This window comes from Pocillopora damicornis, chromosome 5 (genome assembly GCF_964200805.1).
Source record: "Pocillopora damicornis chromosome 5, jaPocDami1.2, whole genome shotgun sequence".
Classification (NCBI taxonomy): Eukaryota; Metazoa; Cnidaria; class Anthozoa; order Scleractinia; family Pocilloporidae; genus Pocillopora; species Pocillopora damicornis.
In genome coordinates, this window is record NC_142674.1 from 23,414,923 (window position 1) to 23,427,599 (window position 12,677).

General features: G+C 38.4%; 1 protein-coding gene across 1 annotated transcript; it reads right to left on the bottom strand.

Annotated features, from left to right (window-relative positions):
• Positions 1 to 1,826: 1,826 nt before the first annotated feature.
• LOC149046049 (uncharacterized) lies at positions 1,827 to 12,677 on the bottom strand. Its single transcript, XM_089205996.1, has 6 exons — positions 12,517 to 12,677; positions 11,589 to 11,818; positions 8,150 to 8,321; positions 5,182 to 6,184; positions 3,946 to 4,062; positions 1,827 to 3,273 (listed from the first exon to the last, which is right to left on the bottom strand). The coding sequence occupies exons 1-6, from the start codon at positions 12,675 to 12,677 to the stop codon at positions 2,935 to 2,937; spliced, it is 2,022 nt and encodes a 673-aa protein (XP_089062122.1). The 3' UTR covers positions 1,827 to 2,934.

The following is a 12,677-nucleotide window of genomic DNA, read 5'->3' on the forward strand; positions in this document are numbered from 1 at the left end:
TTCCCTAATCTCCGATTACTACTAGTATTAAGGTTTAAAGAGTACGTTAAGACCAATTACAATAATTCAGGTAAGTATTATCAGCAAAGTTATGTTAAAAATTTTGGTATCAAAAGCAGTACTAAGGTCCAAAAGTACGAGAAGTGTCACTGCTTTATTATCCATGCTCATTAAGATGTCGTTTTGAACCTTTACTAGAGCAGTTTCTGTCGAGTGATACCGTTACGGAAGCCGGACTGGAATTTAGGGAGAGGGGCATTTTTATCCCAGTGGAGAAGTTGTTAAAGTGTAGCCTTTTCCACTACCTTGGAAATGAATGGAAGATTACAGACTGATTAATAATTATAATAATAATAGTAATAATAATAAACATAATGATCTTAATTAATTTATAGGATAAAAATATATCTTATTTACAAAACTTTAAATTTAGACCTAAATTACATTGTACGCGCCAATTACAAAGCTAATCATTTTTTAAATACTTACAAAATACCAGTCATAAAGCTAGGTCATGGGACGTACTGTAATCAGCATCAGTAAACTGCTAAATCGGAATCATCCTCTATTATGAAAGCTGGGCGCTTTGAGTGGCCAACAATGAAAGGAACTTGAAAGTTGATAAACGTGTGTATCATGGCCTGTTCTTGAGACCTCGCCAAGGTTGCTTTGGGTGGACACTTCAAACCCTAATGTGAAGGCGGGAATTGGTTTTCCTTCGACGCTACCATCGATAAGCGGTCACAATGAGAAGCAGACTGCAGTCCGTGCAGACTGTACAAACCGCGCTTTGTTCGCTTGAGAATTTCGACTGTTTCAGCTCGCGAGACACTGACAAATTCATTCATAACCTATCACGCAATCAACTTCGATAGGTACCAATTTCACCAATATTATACGGTTTTTTTTCAGCCTGAGAAAAAAATAAGTTTTCTTGCTTATGAAATTTTACTTTAACGCCTAGGTGGACGTTCAATGGAAGTAAAAAATCTCTTCTGGGAACTGGTTTTTGACTGAGTGATAAGCAGTGATAAACAACAAACGATTGCCTTTTTGAATGCCGCAACGTTTTTGGTGCGTGATACATAGCATGCATTCTTTAAACGTTTCTCCAGAACTGCGATTCAACTAGAACAACTCAATTCTGAGCCAGATCAATGCACTTTTTTTTTTCGAATCCGAACTTTAAATACTGTAGACAACCTTAAAATAGAAACAACATTTTACCTCGTTTCTTGATTAAATAATACACTTACAAACTAAAGAGAAACCAAAGAGGGATGCACTTAAAATATTTATCGTTAATTTTTTATCTGATGGGAATTTATCGTAGCCGACGTCCACCTTTCAACTGTAACAAATTATTCCGTCAGACCGTCTAAGCTCTAAACAGCTATAAACGCAAACCAAAAGTGACACATTTTGTTCTGTGTTTTCGATTTTTTGTAAAATAAAAAACTACTGATGAAACCTCGAGTCCCGTCTGCTGGTCACTTGGAAATTGTCCTATTAATTTTAATTTCAGTCACACTGAAATTAAATTAATAAAATTTCGTGGTGTCCAAAAGAGTAATTGTAAGTAAAATCATAGTTTAAAAAAAGCAACAACAAAAAAATTACACAGTCTGCACGGTCTGCGCGGTCTACAGTCTGTAATCTTCTTTTTATCATGATCACAATTCAACCCACCTTCCCCTCCCCTTGACTTATACGATGATGAAGATGTTTAAGAAGATCTGGAACAAAATGCACACTGTGTAAGGTTCCCACTGTGACATTAATTTTCAGTTATAATATCGCAAAACGTTAAGTTTTCAATGCAAGGCTTGTGTTTTAACATTAGTTTATTGTTCTTGCACACTAAAGACTCTGGTTATAAAGACAGTCCATTACTAAACACACTAATTATCCATGGTATGATTGGAACTTTTACAGCTATGCTAACCAAGCGAGAGGGAAAATTACATTTTTAAACTATCAATTTCGTTTTGTCTTTCATCGTGTCGGTTTCCGACTCCATCATAATGCAAATAACAATGAAATATTTTAAGCTGCCAAAACGGTGGGATTTTTTATTTTTGTTTTGGCCTATGTTTAATGATTCATTAAGTTTGCCTACCTTTTTAATCAATTAGGAGAAGTACTAAGTACATAAATCATCTCAATGTTGAGACGAAATAATTACAAAAACAACTGCGATCTCCATTAATCCCACTAATCTGATGAACAACGATCAATCACAGGTCGACAAGCATTGGTTGATGCAAGTGACCTGTGACGTCATAAGCTTCATCTTTTTTCATTCCTATCGCTTGGCCACAGAGTGGTACCAGAGCTATGTACAATCATTGACGACCTAGATACCTAAATTGTTGATATGTTTGGATTTGCCGATCGCTGACACTGTTACCGCATATTCTGCTGCATAATGGGCGAAAACTTGCTTCGATCTCACGTAGAAATGATCTAAGAAACAATGATCTTACAACTACAACCATTGGCAACCAAAAATGGAATCCACACACGCCCTCTCCAATCTAAGGTACTTCGACTTTAAATTTAATGAAATCCGAAAAAAAACGACACCTCTTAAAAAACACCGGGAGATACTAACTCATTAGAGCACTTTTCGATTGAGTGTCGTAGAAAACCAAAACAACTGAATATTTATAAAAGCTATTCAGAAGGTGTAAAAATACCCTGAAGAGTCAATGAACTAAGAGTAAAAACAAGCAACCAACCTAAAGTGCGACTAAGTCGTGATTAATGTAAATTATGCATCTGATTGGTTGAGGGAGTGGCACAGCATTCTGGACCAATCACAGAGCAGAGTAAAGCAAAACAATGCATTCTCGGATTATTTTCGACACTCAGTAGAAAATTTCTCTAAAAACTTAGCAGTTCACAACACTCGGACCGCCTTGGGAAGTGTTTTCAGTAACATTCATATCTTATGTTTTGCCTCAAGCTGTAGACAGGCCTTCGTGTAGAACTGAACAAGATGTGTCGAGTACTCCAATCGTAATTAATCGATAACCAGCGGATCTTCCATGATTTCCATTGATAGAAGACACCGGCTTCCAGTTCAAGGAGCCGTAAGTCAACTGAAACATCCACGCAGGCATCCCTGTTGGAAGGACGATTTTCATCATACGACACGCTGATTGGGAGACTTCCGCGTATTAAGCCTTCGTCCCCGTACACACCAGCCCTTATAGGCCATACGGATACAGATCCTTGCAAAGAAGTTGTTACTGATGCAGAGGGTGTGACCTGAAATGACAATTAATAAACTTGAAAGAGCTAATTTTTTTCTATTTCTTTGATCTATTTGCATTATTTCATGAACTCTTTCATCCTTAACTCGTCTCGTTCATCATCGAGGTCATTGCTGGTAGAGACAGCGGTTTATTATTCCACCAGTGGGCCAACTTACCTAGTGACTTGTTAGGATAATAAAAGACAGATAATTAACTGGAACTAACGTTTTAAGGGTGTCCATGTAACAGAGACAAAGAAAAACTGCTTTCTCATATTTGCTTAAAAGTCATTTTGATAAATAGAAAAAGCTGGATACATTCAAATACGCTGACCACAAAATTAAGGCTAAAAAAACAAAATCGTTCGATATTCGAACGGTAAATTTCTTATTCGATGGTTAAACACACAATACACCTTGATATTTCAATCATTGCTTAAATTACATGTGTCACTAAAGACGAGGACAGTGCTAGAGACAGTGACAGTCAGTGACACTCACCGGGACATTCAGAATAAAGTGAAAAGTAATACTGACAATGACAGTGAAAATGGCAGTCAGTGACAAAGTCCAGTGACAGTTGCGGACGAGCGAGTTCAACAGTGATAGAAACAGAGACAGATGGTTGCAATGAAGTGACAGTAACAGAGACAGTAGAAGGGACAGAATGAGATATATCTACTCACCGTTACGCTTAACCGAGATGGTGATGGTGTGCCTGTGTTCACCGCGATACTAGCTTGTATCCTTAGAAGAAATTCCAGATCTAGGTTGACCACCCAAAATATCGGAATACTATAGCCCTGTAGAAAAGGAAACAAAACAGTAAATTAAGTTAAATTAATTTTCACAAACGATGAGATTTCCTGAAAATGAAGACAAATCTTTAACCTATGGATTGGTATACTTAACAGATAGATTCCATATGTTGTGCGTCTGTTTTGTAATAGATTAGAGATGACGTCAAAATGTGGTTAGGACCTAAAAGTGGCGCAGCCGAGTATTTCACCGATGATCTTACCACATTTTGACGGCCCCTGTGGTCTGTTACCGGGCGTGAGTACCCAAAGCAACATGGAATGTGTGTTGTTTTACATTATAAGGAAGTGACTTATTGTTATTCGGTGATTGCGTCTGTCCTACAAAGATCATAAGAAAGAACGAATCAAAACTCAGTTATACGTCAGCTTATAATGGATTTTGGTTGGTCTGTTATTTATGATCTTTCAGATGACAGACGCATAAATGCTGTCATTGATGACAATATTTTGCCGCAATCTTATATGAGGCAAAAGGGTTTTTTTGGTCGTAGACTTCATTAAAAGTCATCGTTAGAGCCTACAATGAAATAAGTTAAACTTATGAATCAACTAACTAACCACACAATTGGGTGGGATAAATCTAAAATTATCACCATTAATCGACGTTACCACCAACGCCTTTGTCTGGAAGCAAAGCAGATCAACTCTGCCCATGCTCCCCGGCTTAAATCATGATGCTGGCGGCTTGCCTCCTGACGCCTATTTAAACCTCGTCAGAAAAAAAGGGCAGCTAATTAGTAAGCATATAAAAGGACCTCTTGTTGCAGCGATTAGATCACCTCTGATGAGGCACTAGACAGGAGTGTCGAAACGTTGGGTCTATGAATTGTAACTTCTCGGTTACATTCATTAAATCTTTAAACCAGAGTAGAAACAAACCATGTCTGATTGTTCACCTGGTTACCTAGTGAACTTTAAAATATCCTAAACTTATTTATAAAACACGTTAAAAAGGCACACGAGCCACTGGTACAATTTACTTTCTTCCATACTAGTGGTTTTATCGACCTTGTTTTTCGCAAACCGTGAGTTAGCTCCCTAAAAAAATTTGCCGAAATGGAGGCCCGAACTAATCTCAATATGTTTAATTCAAGCACTTACATCTTTGATGTTCATTTCGTATATCATCTTTGTTTCCATCTTAGTGGTATCAATGGAGTATCGGAAAAGTTTCATTTTTGAACTGGATCCCAACTGCAGAGTTAACTCCAACACAATCTCGTCAAGCTTCACAATGTGGAACTTTTCAATTGAAGCGATGTGAATTGTAGTTTCCACCTTCATGATTGTACCAAAAACTTTTTTCTCAAAAACTTTAAACTTTATCTCTCGAGGAGCCTTGAGAATTTGTGGAAAAGAGCTTTGTCTGTGAATTCGGTGTCTTGAGGCGTGCAATGCTGTTGCCAAGTTTGTCTCTCGCTCATCTTCGCAAGCAGAAGTGGTATTCAATAAGTTTGAATCAAAGGAAGGCTCGTTCAGAACCTCCCTTTCAGAGATTTTTTCCGTAAATATTTGGTCCGATTTTTGCGTAAAGAGTTTTGCGAAATCGCGAACATCAACATCTGCTAGTTCCTCGTCTTCAAGATAGCTTCTCCGAGATTTCTCATCAATAAGAAGAGTAACCTTACTTGTGAAAGAAGCGCTCATCATGTTGGCTGTGGATCCTTTCTTAAACCGAACTGGCTCTCTGAAATCTAATTGTAGAGTTAAGTGGACCTCACCTTTTGTTACCACGCCGTTGCTCTTATTAAGAACGGAATAATCAGCATATGAGATGTCCAAGTCAATGTCAGATGTCATATTGGTGACATCCGACCGATTGAATTTGTTTATAATAAATATTTCATCATTTTCCAATGTGTTTGCTTCTCTGTGCATCTTCACTATTCCGGGAAATAAGGAAGATTTTTCAGGTTTTGGCTCAGAATTTGGGTCTGGTTTCTCTCCGTCTACACGTTCGTAAAGGTTGCGCTCAACAGTTGGGAGAAGCTGGGTAAGTATGGCACGAGCATAACGAGCTGACTCTGCGTCGGACTGTTGGTTTCCGTATAATTCAAAGAACTCGTCTGCATTGGTGTATTTTGACGTTTTCTTTACCTCAGACCTGTTGAAAAACAGACAGACCCAGGGAAAACTTTCCAATAAGCAATTAGCATTATACCGTGTTCAAGAAATTCCATTTCAGGTTCCTAATCGATTTTCGGAAGAGTTAAAACGATCAAATATAAATATGACAAACAAAAATAGTAAAAGGAAGGGATGGGAATTGGGGAACTCTATGTTTTAAAAGAATATAGCTACTTATCCTGCTAACTCCAGAGGACTCAAAAGCCAACTGTTGATAGAAATTAGAAACAAAGACCGCAGCATTGTTCTCTAATTGAACAAAAAATTACCTGAGATCTCGTGCGTGAAAATTAATAACTGATATCCGAATATAAAAAGATGTGGTTTACGATGTAGAAAAGGTTTAAAAAAAAGGAATTAGAAAAAGAATGATTATTTTAGACAAAGCCTTTGATATTGCTAAGTAGTTATAAAAAACGGGTTCTGGCGCATTTCGTGAAACTTTTGATGAAGTTCTACTCCTTCGGGGCCTGACCGAAGGCTTGCCTCTATGTCAGCAAAATAGAATGTTAGACAGTCTCAATGACTGCGCAGATTGCTGCGCAGTCATTGAGACTGCTGCTAACTAATTGCTGCTAACTTAGTTGCATTCATTGTGAATCGGCGGAATATTTTTAAGAAGTCATAGGTTCCTTGATAACCTTCTATGCAACCCATCCAATTTTAGTAGCCAGTCCGGTCAATGTAGCTGAATCGGTCAATGTTACAGTATCACATGCTTATTATCAGACATTTTATTTTGACAAACAAAAACATCAATCCATTGGCTTTACTCTCACACTCATCTCAGCTGATTAATTCAAAGGTTAAAATTGGTTTATTTTTTTTGGCCATAATTAAACCACTTGGTCTAAAAGTTGGCTAATTGTTTGGTTTTGATTTTGTTTTTTACACAACGAAAGATTGCTGCTCCGCGGCCGATCCCTTTGGGGCTTGCCATTCTCAGAGAAACTTACGATGAGATTTCAATCAGTCTGTGAAAAAATTTAAGACTCAATCGAAGTCATTGAATCACACATGGGAGAGCGAAAAGGCTTTCAAATTGACATGAATCAAGCAATATATAACCATTAGAGTATGGATATCAGTCAGACGGCGAGAGAGTGGGATAATTTATTATGAAGAGTACAATAAAATTTGAGAATGGAGAGAAACCGAAGGAGATTAGAAATGGAGATAAGGAGAAGTGATGAAACTAGGAATTTGAAAGAAGAATTAAAGAAGAAGCGTCAACAAAGGAGGACAGCAAGCAACCCTTATTCAAAGAAGGAAGAAAATAAAGAAACTGAACAGTAACGGCTCGCGCAAGGAGATATGACATTCTGAATACGATTGATTATGCAGGTTAACGAAAAATAGGCGAAGTTAGCCTCAGATGAATCTTGTAAAATCTAAAACGTATGACATGTTATGCGAGAAAACAAATTTTAAAATCACCTGCTGACGTCTTCACATGGGCTTTTGTATAAAAAATAGTGCTATCAAAAATAAGCGTGCGCCTGTGAATAATCCGTTAACTTCAATAATTGTGACACATTTTTTCCTGAAATTTCTTTCCGCCTTTTTTAAACTTGCCGCCGTCGGTCAGAATGTGAAGTTGATTCCTTTCTAAGACAATTGTGGTAAATGTTTTTACAAATGTAAATTCTTCATCTGATGACAAATCATGTTTCTCTCTATAGGATTGTCTTCTTTTTATTTTATGTTCTCCAGGGTCACCAAGCTTACCTGCCCCGAGCAAGTCAAGTGATTTAGCCCAAGAACAGTTGCATATGACAAAGAGAAACCAAATTAAATGAAAGTGAAAGTCGACTATGATATTTATGCAAAGAACACTATCAGGCGGACTGATCATGCCTAATCACTCTCTGGTGATCCCCACGAGACGTGTAAGATACAAATCGAGTCAAGGTCAAGTTTTCAGGACTATGGTTTTACTTACCTTGAGGTGCGCTCAACCCTGACCAGAAAATATGACGAACTTCCTCGGGTCACGTTACCGATCTTTTCCAAGTTTTCTCCTTCAGCATTAATGCTGACGATCTTAAAAACGAACCAGTACTCGTCCGAAGTCTTGTTTTTTACTTGAAGTGCCACGATGGCACCTAGTGTTCCTAAAAAAAAGATTAAATTTGTTATTATAAAACCTGGAAATAAACCACACTAAATTTAATTGTACAAAAAGTTCCCCACAAAACTATCTTCGTTAGGCAAACAACCGCATGAAAAAGGCGGATTTAAAACTGTCAATGTTAAAGTTTTGATAGTGAGTGCTTTTGCTTGCACTTTTTGAAGTGCATCTAAGAATCCAGTAACTATTTAAATTATTGCCGGAGGATTTTTGGAGGGCTGGAGGATTGGGGGGTGGATCAGTCGTCAACAGAGTAGAAAAAGGGAGGGGGGCTATAAAAAATTGACTACCAATTATCTGTCAACAAGGGAGGGAATCGTAAAAATATTAGTTAGAGAGCCTGTGGGGGGCAGGGAGGGGAGAGGGGTTCAGGTAAAAGTTATCTTCGCACGACTTAAAAATTACTAAAATCCCCCTGAAATTTCAAGATAAGCAGCAAAATGCCGCTCTGAATTCAGATCTAGACCACTTTTAAAGGTATACTGGGTGTGGCGTTCTAACGATTAATTGAATTTTAAAAAATCACGAACTCCAAACATTTGAATGATGTAAGCGCCTAAACACCGATATATTCACTGAACTATTCATATGCAAATCAGGACTGAAAATATCTCAAGCTAATTCTAATGGCATGATTAACCGCGCCATAACAAAGACAAAACAAATCATGCGTAAGAAAGGTTGTAACAGAAGGCCTGGGGCGATCGCGTTCAATTTTTGCATGGCCTGATATGTTGATGTTTGCATGTGTAGTTTCCAATTCTATTCTTTCCCTGGGATTTAAGGTATGATTTGATTCATTTTCGTGTAGCTTTGATATTTGTCAAATGATGTCCATTTCAATCGCCTGCCTACTATGTTTCTAGCTGAAAACTTTCCACCGTTCTCATCTTGTAAATTTTAAATTTTGTGTGGAACCGAACAAAATGCATTCTTACTCTGAATGTATGAAAATTATCTATTCTTTTGAGGCCCTATTTTCACTACTGTTTAACCAGTGTTCGTTACTGCCTACATCGCTTTCATCATAGTTATTTTTTAAAATGCAGGTAAAATTTCCGCACAGACCCATACTACATTATGTATTCAGTTCTTGCATAGAGAAAACAATGACAAAAACAATACATTGCCATCCGGAAAACAAAATTGTTTTACAACAGTATGGGGCTGTGCGAAAATTTTACCGGTAATTTTTAAGCAGTAAATCGTCAGCATGTACTAAGCACCCGAAACAGCGAAACGAAACGACCGAAACTAAAAACAACCGAAACGACTCAAACAAGTGAAACGAAATCATTGCAACGCGCGACCAAAACGAAGCGATCGAGACGAAACAACCGAAACGACCAAAACGAAATGATCGAAACGAAACGAAACGAAACGACCGTAATGACCAAAACAAACCACCACAACAACCGAGAAGAGAGGACGATGACATGCCGATGAAAATGTAGATTTCATTTCAGATATTCTCTCGCATTTAAGGCCTTTTAATATTAAGGCCGTATCACGAATCTGAATTTTTTTTCGCTCGCCACGCGAGCAGCTGGAATTATAATTTGACACTAACATATAGTTTACAGGACGGAGCGCCTTATCGAATACCAAAGCATGTGCGAAAAGGAGAGGAAGAAACAGAGAGTGGGATAATTAATTATGAAAAGTACAATAAAATTTGAGAATGGAGAGAAACCGAAGGAGATTGGAAATGGAGATAAGGAGAAGTGATGAAATTAGGAATTTGAAAGAAGAATTAAAGAAGCGTCAACAAAGGAAGACAGCAAGCAACCCTTATTCAAAGAAGGAAGAAAATAAAGAAACTGAACAGTAACGGCTCGCGCAAGGAGATAGGACATTCTGAATACGATTGATTATGCAGGTTAACGAAAAATAGGCGAAATTAGCCTCAGATGAATCTTGTAAAATCTAAAACGTATGATATGTTATACGAGAAAATAAATATTAAAATCATCTGCTGACGTCTTCATTGACAAGTCCGTGACTTTCTTATCGATAATCTTTGATAATCTATAGCTATTTCATTAATTTGCTGAAGCTCAAGAACAAAGTACTTAATAGTATGTATATGGTCAACGTGAACGCACATAACGTAGGTACGATGACGTCGCTTTGTTTCGCTGTTTCGAGTTTTGGGTTTTAGTACCTGTCATCGTCCGTCGGCAGGTATTAAAACCCGAAACTCGAAACAGCGAAACGAAATGACCATAACGAAACAAGTGAAACGACCGAAACGAAACCACCGTAACGATCAAAACGAAACGATCAAAACGAAACCACCGTAACGACCAAAACGAAACGATCGAAACGAAACAACCAAAACGACCAAAACGAAACGATCGAAACTAAACCACCGTCACGACCAAAACGAAACAACCCAAACGAAACGATCGAAACGCTCAAGAACAAAGTACTTAATAGTATGTATATGGTCAACGTGAACGCACATAACGTAGGTACGATGACGTCGCTTCGTTTCGCTGTTTCGAGTTTTGGGTTTTAGTCCCTGTCATCGTCCGTCGGCAGGTATTAAAACCCGAAACTCGAAACAGCGAAACGAAATGACCATAACGAAACAAGTGAAACGACCGAAACGAAACCACCGTAACGATCAAAACGAAACGATCGAAACGAAACCACCGTAACGACCAAAACGAAATGATCGAAACGAAACAACCAAAACGACCAAAACGAAACGATCGAAACTAAACCACCGTCACGACCAAAACGAAACAACCCAAACGAAACGATCGAAACGATCGAAACGATCGAAACGAAACCACAGTAACGACCAAAACAAACTACTATAACAATTAAGTAGAGTGGGCGATGAAATGCCAAGGAAGATGTAGATTTCACTTCAGATATTCTCTCGCAGTTAAGGCCTTTAAATATTAAGACCGTCTCACGAAATTTTTTTTCGCCCAGCTGAAATTATTAGTTTCCAGGACGACGCGCCATAGAAAAAGATAGGATATTTATTGAAAGTCCGTGACTTTTTAACTGATTTCTTTAATCAAGGTTTCCTCTACGCCTTATGATCAGTCGTTTCGTTTCGTTTTGGTCGTTACGGTGGTTTCGTTTCGGTCGTTACGGTGGTTTCGTTTCGGTCGTTACGGTGGTTTCGTTTCGGTCGTTTCGTTTAGTACATCTCGTATAGTTTCGATTACTTAGCAATGGAGCGCCATTCTAAAAGCGCAAATCATGTTTAATTAGTAACAAGATCAAATACCTCTTTGAAGCTCTCCACTCCTTACTTCAAGGACTTGCTCAGCTTGATACAACAGAGCTTCACCTGGTTCTAAGTTGACTTTCACCAAGCGCTCAGTTAGTCGCTCTTTCCATGTGAGCGACGCTGTAAACACGAGTAATGTTACAGCACAACCAAAGAGGATGGTGGTCTGCATAATGGTTCGTTTTCTTGCAGCAGGCTTTTGTTGAAGGCCAAAATGTATCAACTTTCTCAAATGTAATCAAGTCCTAAATGTAATCAAGTCCTAAATGTAATAGAATTTAGTCCGAGGTATGAAAAGCATGGTTATTCGGTTAGTTTCTAGTCATAGCGTGCAAAATGAGTGCGCATGCTTAAAACGCGCGAAAAGGAATGGGAATGACAGTACTTCCAAAACAACACTACAGCGGCGATATGACTGCATTTTAAAACTCATATTGATTGCTTTTCTTTCGCTAAGCCTTAGCTTTAACAGATAAGGTTTCTATTTTCAAAAAAGTTTCTTTCAAACTTGCTATGCAAAAAAAATATTTTGGCCATAGGTGTGAATTATAATAAATAAGCTAAGTTTTTCGTTTGTCTCACGATGTAGTCACGTGTGATGTAGATCGCGACGTTTCGACTGCATACTGCTAGTCTTCTTCAGGCGATGGATCGACTGGTCATGCGTGATCTTATAAAGCATGATGCTCTGCTGTGATTGGTTGTTTTTCAACAGCTCTGATTGGTGCATTTCGATCCTCGCTGCTCCCTCGGTGGTCCGCTGTCGCACGGCTCTCCTGTTGTTGTGTTTCTTGATCGTGGGCATCCACGCTTCTGGAATTTCTATTCCTCTATCCCTGTTGATGTTGTTAGGGTGAAGTCTTATATGAATAGCCTCTTTGACCCTGCGCGCGTAGTAATAAGGGTCACGATCAATAAACTTTACTTCGTTCCAGAGTGGCTTGAGTCAGGTGTTGTGGGCATATTCTGAAACGGCGGAGGTCTCCGTACGGGCGAGTCGAATGTCATGATCGTGCTCCTTTCACCACGATGAATAACCACAACCTTTTCCACGTGTGAATTATAGTATTGAAGTGGAGCGTTCAT

Bases quoted from the DNA above. Each gene is read 5' to 3' on its own strand.
- LOC149046049 (XM_089205996.1), bottom strand. From the start codon at position 12,677: ATGAACGCTCCACTTCAATACTATAATTCACACGTGGAAAAGGTTGTG. The intron at 4,063-5,181 runs GTAAGTGCTTGA...CCTTTTCTACAG, and splicing joins ACGAAATGAACATCAAAGAT to GGCTATAGTATTCCGATATT. The intron at 3,274-3,945 runs GTGAGTAGATAT...TTGTCATTTCAG, and splicing joins CATCTCGGTTAAGCGTAACG to GTCACACCCTCTGCATCAGT.